The sequence below is a fragment of the Aptenodytes patagonicus genome, chromosome 7, assembly GCF_965638725.1.
Source record: "Aptenodytes patagonicus chromosome 7, bAptPat1.pri.cur, whole genome shotgun sequence".
Classification (NCBI taxonomy): Eukaryota; Metazoa; Chordata; class Aves; order Sphenisciformes; family Spheniscidae; genus Aptenodytes; species Aptenodytes patagonicus.
Window position 1 is genome coordinate 59,549,665 of NC_134955.1, and position 19,486 is coordinate 59,569,150.

Consider the following 19,486-nt stretch of genomic DNA (forward strand, 5'->3'; position numbering starts at 1 on the left):
CCATTGCTAATGTTGTTTTTTCATGTTTTTTCATAAATCCCTCCATTTAGTTGTGTTTCATTGGAAAGTCTTCTGCCTGCCAGCACTCTGTCCAGGTACAGGTGCCCATCCTAGTTGTCTTACAGCAGCGTTGGGAGTTAAATCGTGGTAAAATGGATCTTGTTTGGATCTTAACCATTAACTAGATGCAAACTGTGTGTTTATAATGTGGTGTTTTCCATGTGTACATGTTGCTTTGATGCACGTATTGGGCATCATACGTGCTGTTCTCCGTGTTGTGGAGAAGACTGCCCTGAGGAGTTTACTGTCTCACCGGAAAGTAAAAAAGGAAGGAGACACTTAAAAACTGAGAGACTTGCCTTGCAAGGTTATACATGGAGTTGAGCCAAGAATAGACCATGGTGCTGCACCAGGCTACAATAAGCATATATATTTTTCTGATTTAGTGTGTCACAAGTCTTATTGTTAAACAAAACTAGAGATGGTATTTGACATGCCAAGTGTGTAAATATCAGCTGATTGAACTCCTGTACACGCCAGAGGCTGGGTTCATTTTCCCTGTGGCTTCAGAGATTTTCAGAGATTCAATTTGTCCCAAAAAAGGTTTGAATTCCTGCTTTTTATTTGATGTAAGGAATTGTAAGTATGAAGTGAGTATAAACAGGTATATGCATGTACTTATGTCGAAATACACACGTGGTCACACTTAGCTAAAGGAAGATAGTTTATATTTCACGAGATGGATGCATGGGGCTTGAGACATTGCCCCTTGAAGTCAGTGGGAAAGTGCTTTGTGAGCTCAGCGATGCTCTTACTGCAGAGCATGAGGCCAGCGTTGCCAGCGCTCCCTTCGCTGTTGGGACAGAGCCTGGCAAACTGTCACCGGAGTGAAACAATTCATGTCCTCATTAAAACCAAATTCAGGAAAATATCTTTGTAATACAAGCCATATGTTTAGATGGTGTGTATCAATTTACACCCTCGGCTTCTTTGGAGCATCTACTACCTGGGCTCTGGCGTTAACCAGACGCCCATGCAGTGGCAGGGAGGTGACAGCTTCTCAGTATGGCTAATGCTCTCGATTTTAACAGGAGTCTGATGATATTTGGCATTTTTCTTTAAGTTCCATTACTGCCTAAAGGCAAGAGATTATGAGCTAATTTTAACCTTTATTGAAAAGTTTCAAACCTGGATGTGCAGGAAAATAGGCTTGATGCACATTCTAAAAAACAATCAAAAAAGGCGGGGAAAAAAAAAGAACAGAAGTGCTTGTGGGTGTGGGCTTGTTTATGTAATACTGATAGTTGTGGGTTTTATTGAATACTTTTTTTTTAGCTAGTCTCATGCTCCTGAATTTTATAGATCACTTTTTCACTTATGGCATTGGTTGACATCTTGTCCCATCGTCTTCCCTGTACATGTTTATAAAGCCAACAATGCTGGAATCACACCCTTAAAAATTCAGCGATGCCTTTTTTTTTTCCTCAAAAAACCCCCAACTATTCCCATAGCTTTCTGTGGACATACTGTTTTTCTCAGAGCCAGAGGCAGTTCCCATAGCAAAAGCAATTGGTCATCAACTAAGTAGGATGCTTACTTATCATGAAACTGCCTGCGGAAACAAGGCTGTTTCTCAAAATGCAGCAGAGCCCCGGCATCACCCCCTCCACGCTTGGTGCTGCGTGGCAGGCGGCAGCCTTACCCGCCTCTATTTCATTAGCTCATAATTGAGCGGCCACTGAATTAGTTCTTTCTTGCTCAGACCTCAGCACAGCAATCAAAATCCCCCCGGGATGCTCCAGTTCCACCTTTCCCTGACCCGCGTGGAGGGTTCCTGCGCTCGTCTTGCTGGCTGTACTCTCTGTTTCTTGGAAAGCCGGCGCTGCACAGGGTCTGGTCCTGTCCCGACACCTTCACTGGGTGCCGCGGCGCTGGGGCCTGACCCAGTTAGCTGTGTAGGCATCGCCTTCCACTTTGCTGCCATCCTGAAGGTCTGGTGCTTGAAGCACTTCCCTGGGAAGTGGGGGACCAAGGTTCAGCCACCTCCCCTGCCCAGGGGGAACTGCAGCTTTCATTTCCCACCTCCCCCCGCCCTGACGAGCTCGTGCTATTCTAGATCAGTGTGCGGTTTTTGTCTTCCTGTTAGAGCTGAGCTGCTGAGAGCAAAATAATTCCCAGTTCTCGTGCAATTCTTATATTTTACGTTAATCAGCCACCAGATAAAATACAGGGAGTCCCAGACCAGACATGTGGATGTCCCACCCCTGTTGCATGCCCTAACCATGGGAATACAGTCCCACCACTCCAGGCTGCGTTCTGGGGGAGATGCTGACCCCGATAGCCCTGGAGCCACCTCATTGCGGAAGGCTTCCTGTTTGCACACTCACCTATGTGTTTTTTAAATTTCTTTTAAAGCTGGTTGTGCTAGCTGGTTTTATGTGAGAGGTAACCCAAGCTGTGCTCCTGAGCTGAGGCACTGACGCTGAAATAAATGCACCTGAGCCATGTCCTTTACATATTAAATATGATCCCCGCTGTCAGAGTGCAGTTGCTTACTGCAGGAGCTGCTTTAGCACCGACTCATCTTTATTGCATTCAGAATGAAAAAAAAAAGTTTTTCTCCTCCAGCTCAACCAAGACACCAGCATGAAAAATTATCAAAAGCTGTGCCAGTGCCAAGACAGATAAACATCCAGGATCAAACAACTGCCATTGTATTTTATGCAGAATAACTTAATTAACAGCTTTAGCAGTTGAGTCAAAGGCACACTGGTTTCATGTTGATGTGTTCAGTAGCACTTCTGGTGAATTGAAGATGATTTCTTTCTAATCATCTTGCAGCACTAGACCTTTGCATGGCCTTTCCATTTGGTAACTCCTCTCTGGATCTTGTGTCTTACATCCTGCTCAGTGCACATGCATAGCCGTGCGGTTGTGCATGTGGGACTCCTGCAATTCCATTCATTGGTTTTCCTAAAAAAAAAGGAAAAAAAAGGACTGTGCACAGTGCACACACCTGTACATATGTACTTGCAGGAGTTGTGAAGTAATGATAGGGTAGGCCACTCCTGTGGTAAATACCAGGCTTGTTTTTCCAGTTCTGTCACTGTCCTTAAATCTTACCTACATCAGAAAGTTTCAGCAGTGAATGTAAAATCAGTTTTTAGTTTAAATGAACAGACTTCATACAGACCCCCTGTGCTCACACCCTTATTTCAGTTTAAGGAGGGCCTGTTTCATGTTAGATTAAAGTAATCTTACAGGTAAAAGGAAAAGATAAAAGTAAAGCAATTACAATCTTGGGAATGGCGCTTTTAAGAGCTTCTAAGCTGGGAGTTTCTACAATTCAGCTGAGAGGTGGTACCTGGATACACACTGCTCCTTGTCCAGTGTAGTATAAGGTAAAATGAGGTTATGCAAAACATTGCTGGGGATGGTTTTAAGAGGATGTGTTTTACTTTGCACTGCCACAGGCTTGCAGCACTGTCGGTCACCAAGGGACAAGGGAGGAACGTAGAGAAGTTTTCTGGCACAGAGCTGGAAATGCTCATTTCACTGCATTCTTCTTTGCCTTAGGTCAAACCAAAACTAATTTGGTCTGCATGAGAATAAGAGTGCCTTAGGTGACCCTTTGCATAAGTTTAACTGTGTCAGTAGCAAATTCACCCGTAGGTAAATTGATGCAAACAAATTTTACTTGTGCAGACATGGTCTGGGTGTAATCGAGTCACTTAACTTCTGCCTCACAGCATTGGTGAAGCTTAATTAAGGCTGATAAAGTTCTTTGCAGTTCTCAGAGGAAAAGTTCGGTCCATGCGTAAATGGTGTTATAGAAGGTATTTAACGTACTCTGTTATAAATGCTGTGGAGGCACCAAGCCTGTGAATAACACTCTCTGAAACTCTTTCTATTTCAAGTTAATGTTTAATAGGAATGAGGCAAACACTGCCTGAAAGCAGGCTTTGTGGCACTGTACCCGAACCCTCCCTTCGGTGGGCGTGCTCCCTCTCTCTGCCAGGGTGGTTTTGCTAACCGTGATTCAAATGATCCAACACGATCCTGTACAGAGCTGCAGGCGCTCTGTCGCATAGTTAACAGCGCAACAAAACCCGAATGGTGTTAAAATTTTTAAAACTGAGCCACTAGTGACCCACAGACAAAACTGCCCTATTTGTCTGTCCGTTCGTGCTTTACCTCAGCCCCTTCATCCGTCAGACACCCCCTGCAGCACGCCTAACGCATGAGCTGTTGCATGTCAAACGAGGCAGGACGCGCGGAGTCCCAAACCCCCAGCATGGAAATGCCATGGCAGCACACATGAGGGGCCCGTGGCTGTGCCCAGCTGCAGTGATGGGGCGCAGCGAGTGGGGTGATCCCTCTTCTCAGTCCTTTAACTCGCCATGGAAATTTAGGTCTACATGACCTGCCATGTCATCCAACTCTGGTTGTACTAGCTTGGGCCCCAGAAGTAGTGTAGGCACCCTGCTTTATCTACATGCTTTATCTAGGCTAATTAGATCGGTGCTTTGTCCAGGATAATTGTCTCTACTAATGAGTTTGAGTGCAGTGTCACTAGCACAGTGAAGTTGCGCCCGGTTCCTGCGCCAGGTCCCTCGGTGGGCGCTGCCTCGTGGCGTGTGGCCGTGCCAGGACGTCTCCAGCACGCGCAGTCCCCACCAGGAGCGACTGAAGGGGCCGAGAGCAGGTTGAGGTCCTCAGGGCAGAGGCAGATGTTTAAAGTGCTGACAGAGTCTCCGCAGCAGCCGTGTGATTGCCCAACAGCAGCAAGAGAGCTAAAATTACAGCCAGGCTGTGAACAGGGGGAAGCGGGGGTGTAAGGAGACGCAGATAACTTCCCCCCTCCGGCCGGAGCGGGGCTGGAGCCCACTTGATTTCACACCCACATCGCAAGGCTGATCTGCCTGTGGGGCCACCCGGGGGAGATCAGGCAGCAGCGCAGCCGGGCGCAAGGAACCCCCCTGACTGTGTGGGGGTGAAGGGGAGAGGTTATGCACCGTCTGGCCGAGTCCCGCTGTGGGTTTGCCCATTGGCCCCAGGAGCTGGCAGCAGCCCGGCCAGGACTCCCTCCCCAGTGTCCTGACACGGGGAACAGTGGCCCAGGCTGTACCTGAACAGGGACGCTGGGATTAGCATTAGTCAGAAATGCTTTTGACAACTGATTTTTTTTTTTTCTGTCAGAAAATGCCAATTTATTTGAAAGGTATTTCTGTGGGAAAGAAAAGCTTTGCAGGAACTTGTAATCTGAAGTGATTTCTTCTGTCCTGATCAGGATAAGCAAGAGTTTATGTCACACTCCCAGGATATAAATGACGATGGGTCAGACCTGGTGCCTGAACCTGAGTCTCCTGCAATCCAAGTATGTGCTGAAACCATCAAGCAGTGAGGGAGGGCTGTCTGTGTGTCTCTCACCTCTTTTCCTCCCATAGTCTGCTGTGGTTTTTTTCCACACAAAATCAGGATGTTCTGTTCATAAGCAGAACAAACATTTTCAATCATCTCGTGAATTTAAAGCCCAGATAGATTTCTTATTCAGCTCTGACTCTGGACCCTTTCCTTAGCCCACCACATTCATCACACTGGTCCATAAACACCATGGAGGCTATAGGGGTTGCAGAAACCCCACCTGGGGGCTGCTTCCAGTGTGTATAATGAATAAAAGATCTATAAGTGGGTTAGATTGGACCTTCTGTATTTAAGAAGCACAAAATCCTGGTTGCTCAGGGAAATGGGCCTAGTTTTGCCACTTTCTTGAGTGCGTGCAGTCAGTGGTGCTTGCAGTTGTAGCACAAGTGAAAGAGGAAAAAGAAACGCTGCTTGGGGCTGCCCCAGCAGGACAGAAATGATGACATTGTTCCTGCTCGCGCGTGCCTTCCCACCGCAGCTACACCAGAGTGGAAGCCATGGGTTTTCCCTCGGTGGCAGCTTTGGTCCTATTTTGTGGCTGGCCGTGGGTCTGGATGTGGACATCTCTGAGCAGTAGCAGGGCACAGTGGTCCAGGAGCGGTCACCACCATATGGAAATCATCACACCCACCGCAAAGCAGTGCCCTATGCCAGGAGTTCCCCATTGCCATCTTTAGGGACAGCTGGGGAAGGGCAGAGTGGGTGCTGGGGTGGCTGAGCAGGAGGAGAAAAAGCAAACACGGAGAACGTCTGTGTGCTTCCAAAATCTGCCTTGAGCTGAATTACAAGATGCTTGTATAAAAATGCGGTTAATTATTACAAAGTAACGAAGCAAGGAAACACAGACATTCACAGCGTATCTCCTGCATTAATTTGTTGCTAAAAATGTAGATCACAACAGCTGTGAAGCTGCAAACGGGTCAGTAGCAAAACCGTCTCTCCTGGTTGTTGTGCTGAGAAGCACTCTTCTCTGTGAGGCTGTTCCCAAAGGCTGTCAGGGTCGGAGGCAGCTCACAGGCCAACTCGAGAAGCATGTTTAAATGAGGATGCCATCACCAAGAGCACTTACTGTTCATGTGTTCTCAGGTCTGAGAAATATCTGAAAATGTGGAGAGGAGTTAAACCTAGAAATCCACTTGAATTTAAAAAACCCTCAGCCAAACAGCTGTCTGCTGTATGTGCACTGCAGAGCATCCACATAGGGAACCAAGTGTAAAAATAATCCCTGCCTTCAGTATCTGTATGAGTTTTGGCCAAGCATGCTAAAAGCAAGCTCAAGGATGAGAGAAACAAGAAGCTCCACCATTACAGAAATTGAAGTTGTTTGCAGACATCACATCAGATGGTGGTGTGCCTGGGTCTGCCAAGAAGTCTGGATGGGGGAGGGGGGGGGAATCTAGCAGAATTTATGTTTCTGGCAATGAACAGACCTGAAACCTTAGGTTGGACTTTTAAGTGTATTGGCCACCCTCAGGCAAAATCTTGGTTGCCAAAACTGGGTGCATCTAACCTTTTTCTTTAGGGTTTGCAAATTAAGGTTTCATATTACTATAGAAAAATGATTGGTTTGAGTAAGATCACAAGCAGGATGCCAGAAGGAGTTATTTCTTATGGTCACGAGTAACTCAAGCAAAACAACAACCAGTGCCAAACAGAACTGGTGTCTTTCCCCACTGGTGGCAAGAAGAGCTGTAACCCCACTGGCAGCAAAAGGTGTAACTGCCTGAACACCCTGTTATCCCAGGACAACTCCACATACAACTTTCCTCAAACGCTTTTCCAACCACTTCCAATCAATACAAGCCTCTGCAGGAACACAAAACAGGTATCCCTGTTCCCATGGGCTGTGATTGACCCCTGCAGCTGGTCTAGGCTTTTCCTCAGGTAGCATTATCTTACCAACTTTTACTCCACTACTTCTTGTTTTACACAGGAGAAAGGACAATCTACCTATTACAGCTTCATCCTCCTCTTCTGTTCATGCTTGCCTTTTTTTGTCTCCCAACTTTGTTAGTGTACTTCACTTCTAAAGGACTTTGAGAAGAAAATTGTGCTAAACAAAACTGATGTGCAGAAGAGGACATTAAAAATATCTTAGGATTGGGTATGATGTGAAGACAGTTCACTTCTTTAATGTCTCACTACTGGTCACTAGTAAAATAGAAGAAAAATAGAAGAAAAAACTCAGCAGCATTTACCTGCCTGCTATGCAAGATCAGCTTGAGAAAGCTCCAAGTGATAAAAAGCAACAACCCCAACTTCCAGATGTGTTTTGTAATGTTGCCTTAAAAGGATTTCTTTAGGCTGCTTTCCAAATTGATTTGGTTGGATTTGTTTGGTTTTAAACCTACATAGCCAGTTCATAACAGTGCCCACAGGAAAAAGGAGTTGGTTTTTTTGTGTGATGTTGATAGTCTGCTCTTTGATTCCTTCTGCATGTCTAGTATTAGTCAAACTGGCCACACTGCCCCATTTTTCTGGGCATTTGGCCCCAAGAGAAGATTCATGCCAAAGTACCAGATTAAGATGGCATCATTAGATCCTCCTATATACTTTGACATGATTTATTGCCAGGGAAGAATTGTTGTGTCTGCTGCCTCATCCTCTGGCCCTTCTTGTTCACGTTGGTGCCTACTTTTAGTCCTCTTTTCAAGCAGAGTGCAGGCTTCTGTATGATGCTCTGAGTCTTTATACAAGGGAAGTTTTCTCATGATGAAATCATATGCAGGGATGAGCATGGCTAAGGCTTGTCATGGTAGAATTTGTTACCCGGTGAGGGAGGCGTAACTGACTTAAGCCTTGAAAGTCTTTCACCCAGAAGTCTGCTTATTGAAATATCTCACAGGTGCGTGTATGTGCACAGGAGAACGTGGGTGTTACCTGCACACACCAGAGCCAGGGTCCAAACTGGTGACGCTGCTAACTGTGGGGAGTCTGGTCTGGTTCCACAGGTTGGGGATGGGACCTTACCCATCTTCCTATTGTGTTCAGAAGAAGTTTAAATTCACTATGTGACTGCTGTTCCAGGGTAGCTCTGGCCTTCTCTGACTTCAGTGGTGAAGATGCACAGTACAAGCATTCACACAGTAACACGGCATCCTTGTTACACCTTAAACTCCTTACATGTGAGCCTCCTGCTCTGTGCTTCCCAAATACCTGCTAAGTTTTTTCCTGAGGCTTGCTTCTAAAAAAACCACCCTCTCCCCCCCTATTCATTGTTTTGTGTGATCTTCACAAAATGTGGCATTTCTGTCTAAATAGTTTGCCAAAAGCCTGTGACAAACAATATTAAGTTGTCAGTCGTGAGACATTAAAGAAGTGAACTGTCTTCACTTCATACCCAATCCTAGGATATTTTAAAATGTCAGAGCTTTTGACGCAGTGGTTGTCACTGGCTCCAGTTTTGGGATACCCAAAACTGGAATACATGGGCCTGATTTTCAGAAAGTGCTATGTTCCCTTTCTGCAAATGTTAGTCCTTAAACACATTTCAAAAATATGCACAATTTCATCAGGATCAGTCAATGCTCTGGAATTTCTGACTGCAATGCCTTTCTGCCATCTTTCCTGTTTTCACACAGTCATACTTTCTAAATTTGTTTTCAGATGACATTCTGCCTGGCAGAAACATATAAAGAAAATTGAGAGACATATCCTTAACGATTTGTGAGTGACATATTTGGGTTTGTAAGTGTTTAATTCTGATTTGCTCTTGTGGGATAACTTTTAAAAGGATGAAATTTTACATTTGGAAATGAAAATAGTAAGGTAGACATAATAATTTCCTGCATATAACTGATCTATTTCTCAGTGCTGTTTATCAGGAAAATTGCTGTTGCATTTAATAGAACTCTTATCAGTTTAGTCCCAGTTGAAACCCACCTCATCAAATCAATGGAACAATCCTCTTTCCACCAAATGCAAGACCACTGTAGCTTATGTTGCCAACAATTATTGTTATTTTCAGAATAATTATTTCTTTCTGAAAATGGCATGTAAGTGTCAGTGTGCTTGATTAAATGTCCAAGAACAGAGATTAAATGATCAAAGTCAAGAGGAGATGTGACTTAAATGGTGACATGCGTAGTTGAGTTTTGTTGGTGAATGCCAGTGAAAGCTCAGCTTGGTGTGGATCCTGCAGAAGCAGAAGACCGACAGCATTGTAAAAAGAAAAGCCACCTTTGAAAAAGGCTTGTTTAATCTTGCATCTCCTTGCACCTTCTGTCAGGTAGCTTTTCGATGCCAACTCAGCATCAGAGCAGCAATAGCTAGCACGTACGCTCACAAACTCAGCCCTGTGGTTGAATTACTGTGCAAGCACAGAATAATCCAGGGAGGTTAGATCTGAACCCTGTAGAAGCTGGAAATGCATCCCAGTGCGATGGACTGTCCTTCCACAGGACATCTTTTGCAATGCTGCGGGTCTTCACCTTCACCAGGGGATAAGTATGTAGTCTACAGCTACCACAACGCCGAGTTACTGGACAAATCTGCTCACACATTTAGCCATTGGATTCTCCCAGTGGGACTAAAAATCTACAGGAGGTGATGATTTGTCTAATAGGAAAAAATAAATTAAAAAAAACAAAGCAAAGAGGACAATAATGCTTGAGGTTTTTCTCTCATAGTAAGATGGAGAAGCAATTAATCTGAGTGTCACTGTTTTTTGAAAAAGTCAGCTACATTTGCTTTCCTAATAGCATTCTCTTCTTTTTTCTGTAGGTCCAGCTGCCCAGCGCCAGGTCCAGAATGGGCCATCTCCAGATGAGATGGAGGCACAGAGAAGGTAAGTGGAGTTAATCAGTTATGATAGAGTTCTAGGTTGTGACTTGGATGAACGTGCAGTCCTTGCTCACCAGTAAGCACTGTTCTTTTTACTTGTACCTGTTTTAAGCTGATTCTGAGTTTTCTGTAATTATTGCTAACGATTCTGTAATGACTTTTTAAAGAGTGTACTGAAGCCCTAGGTAAACTCTTTGCTCAAAGGCAAGCATGAGGCATGCTGATGTGCAGAGTTAAAGACAAAACATGTTTAAAAGCATTTTGTAGAGTGTGTGTCTCCAAGCACATTAAGAAAGCCTAACCTTATCCTGTTCTGGATCACCTGCTGGCAGTTGACGGTCATATTTCCCCGGGAGCATCTGACGGACCATATACACTCTCATCAATAGCTTAGGCCCATTTTGTGTATGGCTACTTCCTATATCATATGCTGTTCCTTTTATGAATGTTTTGCTCTAAACCACCATAATAAATGAAAGTGTAAAGTGGAACCCTTCCCCTTTACGTGTATGTCTAGCCTTAGTGCCGTTATTACACATAGCCTTTTCTCTAGCTGCTAGGAGTGGTCTCCTTGACATCAAAGGGAAGGTAGGCAGGAGTGTCCGTCCTTACATGCCTGTCTCCATAACCAAATTATGAGGCCCATCTCATTTCAGCTTTGCTGATTCAGCCAAGATTCCTGTAGCAGCAGTAGAAATCCCTGTAGCAGCAGTATTCAGCTTCCTTCGCTAAGCATAAGACATACCTGTCCCATTCTGGACAAAGTTTTCTCATCTGACCAGTAGTCCACGCTGTCAGAGCTGTGATCTGTCTGCCAGGCGTTGGCGGTGTTCGTGCCAGCAGCACTGATTAGCCAGGCTGGTGCTTCCTTGTTGAAGTGTAGACTTGTGCACACAAAAAAAGTACCTTTGTTCCCCATATTCCTGCTCACTGCAAGTGTGTTTCTCCTACTGTGTGAGAAACACCACAGAATATTCTGCCGCAACACATGTAAGCTGGTGAGCCTCACTTCATCAGGAGTGCGTTGGAGTACAGAAATCGGCAGGACCTGTCGCTGCTCCAAGTTTGGTGCCTGGCATTGCTTAAATGAGGTGTCTGCATTTGCTTCTGTATCAAGAGAAGGATCAGCAAGTGCAGTTAGCCCTCCAGAGGACTTGGCCCAATGTTTGGTTCAGATAATAAGTAGCTTTGTAAGGATTTTAGTGGAACCAGACCTGCAGGGGCAGTTCAGCACCAAAGATGTCAGCTGTTGGTCTGACGTGACAGAGGCTCAGTGGGCTCTGCCTTCGTCGTATGTGCAACCTGTAAGCAGGCAAGGTCCCCCCTTGCAGGGTCCAGGGACTGCCCTGGTCCTATGAGTAATGTGATTTAATATCACACCCTCCTGGAGCAGCAGAGATGAAGTCTTGCAATATATCGTTTGCATTCATGCTCCGGGGCTACCGTTCTGACTGGTCCCTGCACAAAACCATGTATAGGTCAGTCAAGACAAGGCCCTTATACAGGCTGTGGTAGGTACTTAGGATTCTCTCTTTCCCCCTCCAAAAACTGTAAGAAAAGTGTAGGGAAACTGGTTTCTTGCGCCTTTATGAATAACTCTGAATGGCCTGAGATTTAGTAGGGATTTACATAGGACTATTAAATGGGTCAGCGGGTAATGATATTTCGCTTGAGATTTGTAAGATTTATTTTGGGATAGCAGAGCTATCATAAAGGTCAGAGGAGAGCTCCTGCTCACCTAGAGGCAGGGGGGATGCCGCCTGTCCCCGACGCCTGGCTGAAAGACCTGATCCAGCTCTTCATTTAACCAGTGAAAATCGCTGATTCTTCAGACCATATGTAACAGACCTCAAATTTAGCTGTCTAGTCTGTACATTTAAAATGTGAGCAGCTTAACTACATCAGAAAAAAAAATATTTATTGTTTTTCATTTAGAGACAGTAAAAGCCTTTTGGGTAGGTATTATTCAACTGCTACAGGGCACATGGTTCTGGGAAAGCTTCTTTTGCTCCACTGGACTGGAATAAGCTATGCCAGTAGATGCACTTAGATATTACTGCATCTGCAGTAGAGGATTTTCAGCTTTAATTATGCTGATGCATTCTTTAAGCATATAGCAGACCTAATTTTAGGCCTAGCTTTTTTTGAACATCTTATAAGCAGGCAAGGAAATGAAGTTATGGTAACTACCCTGCAAATTTGTCTGTTTAAAAGGTTATTTAGAGACCTTTACACAAATGTTAAAAGAATATATTTTTAAGTCAGAGAGTAATTTGTCCCCTCTTGTACTTTACTCCTTGCATACTCCTTAAGCAGCCTTGTGCCAATCTCAGGCTTTATTTAGTTCCACTGGAATAAATTTGACTTCCTAAGAGTGTAAGAACTTCTCCTTTTAGCATGTGTGGGAGAGTGTATTTGGCACATATAAACTGCTTCCGCCCAAGGGCAGACAGGGCTGGCATGAACCCCAACAGCTTCAAATGGCAGTGGCTGACCCTTGTTTTGGGGAGCATCCTGCACCTGTATCTGCTCTGCAGCAGCTCTAGCGACTTGGAGATGTCTTTCTTACCCATATTTCTTTCCTGGCCTGTCAGGCTGGAGTTTTCCAAGTCTGTCCTCCAGATAAACCTAGAATTTCCCCCAGGTTTAATGAGGAAAAGGTATGTGTCAAGTTGTTCTTCATCATCAAATTTTGCTAATAAATGCCAAGCTAAGGTAGCAGATGGTATGCTTAGGAAATTCTTAGTATATGTGTTTACAATTGAAATTTTAGCAGTGCAATTGATGCTGTTGCATATGTGTTCAGCCCATAACTATCAATTAAGAGCCAGGGTATGTATTGAAGTAAAGATTTCTATTTATTTGGTTTAAAGTGTCATAGCTTAAATGAAACCAGTTGAATCAGCCAACTAAGGCTGTTCCTCAAAACTGTTTCCCCTTTGCACATACAATAATTTTCTCAGCTGCCTATAATGGTTTTCCAGAAATTGCCAGTGTTCAATGGATTGCATGTCCTGAATATAAAACCAGTTTAGGATTGATCCCTCCACAGCGAATAATTATAATAGTGGATTTTCCTGTCCCATCTATTGAATTAGAATTGAAATATGGGAAATTTGTTTTGCAAATTAAGACATTCTTAAATGTCTACAAAATGTAACAGGGAGATCTCTCTAAAATATTACATAAGGAGTCAAAAGAGAAGTGTTGCCTAGAGTTAAGCTTGCCTTACTGTACAGAACATGAAGTAAAATTGTTACAGAAAAAAGAAATCTCCATGCAATTAAGACTGGCCCAAACATATGTGGAACAAATTCAAGGCAAACTTGGCCTAGAAATCATGGAAGAAAATTATAATAAACCTTATTACCAAGTGCTCCAGTAAGGTAATTTCAGAGTTGTGTTTTAGTATTGGTGAAATATTTAGTCCATATCCATGTGCATGGTAGAAAGCCTGGCAAACAGTCTAGGTTTTAGCTCTCAATCTTTTTAACAAGAGAAATGCCAGGGAGGGTTTGTGGCAGGGGTCAGAGTGACAGCTCTTTCTGCAGCAGTGTTACAGCGTGCGAGAGAAGACCTCTGCTGATAGACCCTGGGAACTGCACATCTCTGGAAAGCAGACCTTGGGAAAAGGCTTGGCAGTGCATTTCCCTATGGGACACCAGGCCTGGGTAGCACGGGAGCTAGCAGCTCCTGGGGGGAAGGGTGCCAAAAAGCAGCAGTGCAGTGTTGCGCTCTGCATTTGCGGAGGAAATGCGGCGGTCGTGGTCCCCATGGCCACGCTGGCCGGCACAGGGGCCGCTGTGCTGGGGCATCAGGTGGCAAGCTGTCAGCCAGGTTGTGCAGCTGGACAAAACAGAGTTTGTACAGTCAGCACCTAAACGCAGATCAAGCTTCCTTATATTTTCATTTTAGCTACAAGCCCTTTGGGCTCCTGATCCGTAAAAGACTCAGTAAAATATCTGTCCTTTTATGCAAGACACCCCTTACTCTTCCCTTGCAATGCTCGTGCACTTCAGGTTAACGACATGCGTGGTTGCTGTGCTCTCCTGGACCTGGGGCACTGACTACTGCTCCTGCAGAGCCCGTTGAGGAGTTATCTTAAATGGATCGACCAGCCCCTGCAGTGTCCGGCAGGTGCAGGGCAATGTCCTGGTTACGCTTCCCCAGCGTGTGCAATGACACCGCTGCGGCCAGGGGAAGTAAAATCAAACCCACCTCCATCTCACGGGAACAGCATTTCTGCGAGGGACTGGCTCACACCACCCAAGACATACAGCTTGAGTGCTTCTCAGTGTATAAAGCTTTTACTCAAAATTGTAAAGAATACATAATGACCGAGGATTTTTTCATTGCTGTTTTAGACAAGTGATGGAGCAACAGCAACAGCGCCAGGAATCTCTGGAAAGAAGAACCTCTACTACAGGCACGTATCAAACCAAGCAGATATAGTCTCTCCCTGCTTGTCTCCTCTAGCTGTAGTTGGGTTTTGTGTGGTGCTATACAAGAGCTAGACTGCTAAAAGTGGTTGTAGTTATGATTAGATTTTAAAGCATTTTCAGCTAGGGACTTACATGCATTTGGGCATGGTTGTGTTGTTTCGCAGAGGCTCAGGTCTGGAGTGTGCAGGTGGAGCTATGCAAAACTTGTACAGCTGAGGGGGATTTTAGGCATCCGAAGGGGGCCTGGCCATGCTTCTTGCACACCCACGAGGACAGCAGGTAGCACAGCCACTGCAAGAGTGACTCCGTGTTTCGAGGGGATGTCAGCACGAAGGGGTGGACATGCTGGATGTGCCAGGTCAGGCGCTCCCCATCACTCTGCAGCACAAAGCAAACTACAGCGCAGAGGAAAATAGAGCTCTAGATGCCCATCGGTGGGGATTTTGTGGTCATGAAGTGAGGAGTCTTCTGTGAGCTTAATGGAAAAAAAAATATATATTTAATGAGCTTACAAAAATCTTCTGTAGCATATTAAGTTGCACTAAGCTGAGAGAAGAGATGACAGGAATAGCTTACAACTACGAAGTATGGCTTTGCCTCTCTAAAAGAAGGCAGAGCAAGCAAGCCAAGATGGCCATCTTGTGTTTGGGCTTTTGTTTTGGGGAAGTTTTTTCAGTTAATCTGGCCACATGAGTGAAATGTTTTTCCTCAACTGTTACAACTTTTTAGACTTGAAACAGCTCGGACATACACACATGCCTTAGTCAGAGACAGAAGTTGTTGGACTCTGTTTCGGCAGAGGCTACTACGTGCTATTCTGCATAGGAAACAGCCAAAATCCTGCCTTGGCATCCACAAGGAGCAGGACATGGCTCTCGGGGGCTTCTGGCTACATGGCTCTCGGGGGCTTCTGGCTGTCCCCTCCCTGGCTATGAGGTTGCCACCACTGTGTTCAGCATGTCCCTTAAAGCTGCCCCTGGTTGCAAGGGTGATGCTTGTGATCCTGACTCAGATTCACACAGGGCTTGGAGGAGCCTCGCTGGCACCGGAGCACACAGCCCTATCCGTGCTGCCAAGGTCCTGCTCCTCACGGCCCTGGGGGGAGCACACAGCCCATCCTGTGCTGCCAGGGTCCTGCTCCACACAGCCCTCTGGTTCTGCCAAGGGTTGGAACCCCCAAGCCAGTGCCTGACCATCTCCTCTTTGCTTTGTTTGAGTTTCTGTTTGAGTTTACTTTGCGGTTCCTTTTTCTCCATTCTGCTTCGCCTTGGTTTCGTTCCTTGCCGCGAACCCATCTTACTCTTTTCATTTGTCTTTTCTGTTCTTTTAGTTTCCACCCTTCAGATAAGCGTGTGCTCTCCCTCGTCTCAGCCCCAGTCTCCTCCTCCCACCTGCAGTAACTGCGGTGTTCCTGCCTCTGGTGCTGTGCCCTCGCCACCACCTCATGCCAGCGCTGTCTCTTTGGCACCCGCTGTCCCCGAGCCTGCCAGTCAATCCTCTTTCAGATCCCCACGGAGAGCCAGAGAGCCCCCGCAGCTCCTGCACAGGCACTCAGCCTCCGAGCTGCCAACAGCCCCAGGTTCCTCCCCTCCAGCCTGCCCAAACCGCAGGACCATAACGCCAGACATCAGGCGAACCTCACTGTCTCCACCACCTCCCCATCCTTCCCACTTTCCCTTCACCTCTCGCCAGCCTCTCAGGCACTCTTCTCTTTCCTGCTCTCCTCGGTCTTCTGCTTCCCCCATCACAAATGCACCACCTCCACAGAGGGGTGATGTCCTGCAGCCGCACAGTCCCACCATCCTGCCTGTGATTCCTGTCCCACCTGACAGGGTCAGGGGACCCACAGATAAAGCAGGCCAGGAGACCTCAGCAAATGTATCTCTGAATGGCCATCCTGAAGAACAAATTGCTTTAGGCCCCTCTGGGACCCAGGTGAAAAGCGTGGACGGGTCCTTCTTTCCACACCTAGGTGCTGCACCCTCCTCCCCGCTGCCCACCATTGCCAGCCCCCCCGGCTCCTTTGGCCAGGCTCCCTCCCCATCCTCCCATCCATCATCTCGTCCTCCACAGCAGTGGCATCAGCCCATGTCACACTGTCTTCCATTGCCTCCCCCTTATGCTGCTGTGTCTGAGGTGACTATGCCCAGGAGGACCCCTCCTTACATGACTTCATCAGCCATTGCCCACTTGAGTAAGTACTGATTTTGAATGAGTTGCGACCTATATAAAGCCTTAGCTTTCAGCTATTTAAAAAGCCCCGTTGGCACTGCCCGTGACTGCTAGAAAAAGGGCTGAGAGACCCAAGGCTACTCCTGCTGTATGTGATTTCTGAAACCAAGGTGGAAAAGTACCGAAATCACTCAGGACTGGTCCAGGGACCTTCTGAGCTAAAAGCAAGGCAAAAAGCAAGAATTTTACAGGGCCAGGGCCCTGTAGCTGGGTCGTTGCAATGCATATTATTACTGTATGAGCCCAGAAGGAGATTCTTATCATTGAGCAGAATCAAACTGCATTTGGCAATGAGCTTTGTACAAAACCTATATTCAGCTGGTCCCAACATAGTGGATGGGCTCTTCTGAAGCTGGAGGCCAGGTCTGTGGTAGACTTGTTGTGTGTGTAGCAATATTGGTAGAGGTTGTGATTTTTATTTTTTTTCTTAAGTGGTATTTCTGCTACCAGCAAAACATATAATATGGATTTTGTTATAGTTACCCAGAATCCCCTGTGCTTGTATAATTTATTTCATTCTAGAAACTCTCTTCCTGGTATAAACTGCATTTATAGTTGAGCGCTTGTCACTATAACTATTCCAGCAAACCTTTTTCACTGCAGGCGGATCAAGAGCTTGGGTCTGCCACTTTGCATATGGTCTTGATTTCTAGCGCTCGTCTAAAGCCTGCGGAGTTAGAGCAGTTACGAGTAATGCCTATTTGCAATTCAGATCATACATTTTGTGACTTGGATCCATTCCTGTTTATAACCACATATAATGCTTAAGTGATGTGCCTAGAAAAGGAAGAAAACTGAGACATTTCCTTTCACTTTCTGCTAAAAATATTACAGCAACCACTGGAGGCTCAGTCCTTCAGCTGATATAAGTCCTTGAAATCCACTTAGTTCAATAAAGTTATTTAAAACTCACATCAGTCCATTATTTTGACTCAGTTCAATTTTTGCCTCAGGCTGGCCTCTAGTTAGGTGGGTGTAGTTTTGCAATTACAATTAACTGTATCCACAATGAATTACTAGCTATTATGTTCATGAACCAAAGAGGGCTTGAAACATTTAAAGTATTTCTAATAGCAGCTATGGTTCATTTCAAGAATGGAATCGGGAGCGTGAAATAATGGTAGAAGTCACCAGAGAAATAAAGCAGTATTGTAAGAAAACCTAGATAAGAAGAAAACCAGGCTGCTAATGTCAAACACAGTTTCCAAATGTTCCTCAGTCAAAACCTGCATGTCTTTCAAAATAACACTTACTGACCAAGTGACTATATATCAGGAGCAGCCTGTTCTGAGAGAGCGTAATGTGGGGAAATACCCTCGGGGAGGTGGATTCATTCAACTGACCCATTACAGACAGGCAAAACACTGCAACGGAGTTACCCACCATCAGCCCCTCCAACAGGCTGCTGCTTTGAGGAGCTCTGCTGAACCTTGGGGTGCTTGGAGCTGGACTCTCCCCCCATTATTTTGCAAGACCAGCCGAGATCACACACCCTCTGTTGAACAGAAAGGAGGATGTGTCGCTGTAGCCCATGAGGTGAAAAGCTGGCGTTAACAGGAGTCCACGGAGTTGGCTGACGTAGTTTATTATCTCCATGTAGAAAGCTATGAGAGGAGGAGGAGAAGAAGGTGCCACTTTTGAATTGGGAAGTGTTGTCTCTGTTTTGATTTCAGCACAGAATAAAACACTAGCCCAGCAGGGAGAAGAGGAGGGAGAAGGCTAGTTATCAGTGACAGGGTCTCGCAGGAGGACACAACTGTAGCTGCTTGACCATTGATGCAACCACCATTTCCCGTTCTTCTGCTTGGTGCTTCCTTGCATTGCTCACTTGTCGTGCAGTCAGGTCATGGCCTTGGGAGCGGGAACGTGACCTTGTGTACGGGCTGGAGGAGACCGTGCTTCACGTCTAATTTGTATTCTCTGCATTTCAGGCCCAGCACTTCCACCTGGTCATCCCAGTGGTGCTGCTGTGATCCCTGCTTCGTCCGGGGGGCCCCCACCTCCCCCCCCACCCCCAGTCCCTCCGCCACCCATGGGAGCTGCGCCCCCCCCGCCGCCCCCGCTGCCGGCAGGCGCCGGCCAAGGGGCTGGCACTGAAGATGGGTCAGTGTCAGGGCTCGCAGCAGCTCTGGCTGGTGCCAAACTAAGGAGAGTTCAACGGGTAAGGAGGTGGCACTGGGACTCTCCGATGGGCTTTTCTCCACTGCGGGAAAGCCTGGCACAGCTTGGTGTAATGGTCTGCGAATCCAGCATGAAACATGGTGAAACATGCTTCAGCTGACCACTAGGTGAACTTTTAAATGTGAGTTTGTAGTGCAAATAAAGCTGAGCAGGAAATGTTTGGTAGAATTTCTGCTTTTCAGAAAATATTAATTAGCAAATGGCTGCGAGTTCTCATATCGCCAGGATTTCATTACTTCTGCGAAGTCCACCATTGTACTATCTGTTAGTGTTTTCAGTCATTGTAAGTGGTTAAAACTGCACCATGCTTACAAAAAGCAGTGTAGACTGTTGAGGCCTCATGTCAATAGGTGTCCACTTAGGTAAGGGTTGCATAACCATGCATAAACATAATCATGAACTAACAGCACTGTAGGTTTTTTCAT

The 19,486-nt window shown here is 45.9% G+C and overlaps 2 protein-coding genes across 8 annotated transcripts in view; both read left to right on the top strand.

Annotated features, from left to right (window-relative positions):
* Positions 1-19,486, top strand: part of EVL (Enah/Vasp-like) — a 164,288-nt gene that overhangs the window by 132,746 nt on the left and 12,056 nt on the right. For all 7 annotated transcript variants that reach the window (XM_076345442.1, XM_076345443.1, XM_076345445.1 and 4 more), the window contains exons 4-6: positions 10,147-10,210; positions 14,571-14,632; positions 18,812-19,041. In XM_076345442.1, coding sequence (XP_076201557.1) covers positions 10,147-10,210; positions 14,571-14,632; positions 18,812-19,041 — 356 coding nt within the window. The remainder of the gene's footprint in view (positions 1-10,146; positions 10,211-14,570; positions 14,633-18,811; positions 19,042-19,486) is intronic.
* LOC143163693 (ena/VASP-like protein) lies at positions 15,606-16,935 on the top strand. Its single transcript, XM_076345447.1, has one exon. It carries the CDS (start codon positions 15,606-15,608, stop codon positions 16,851-16,853), a length of 1,248 nt encoding a protein of 415 aa, XP_076201562.1. The 3' UTR covers positions 16,854-16,935.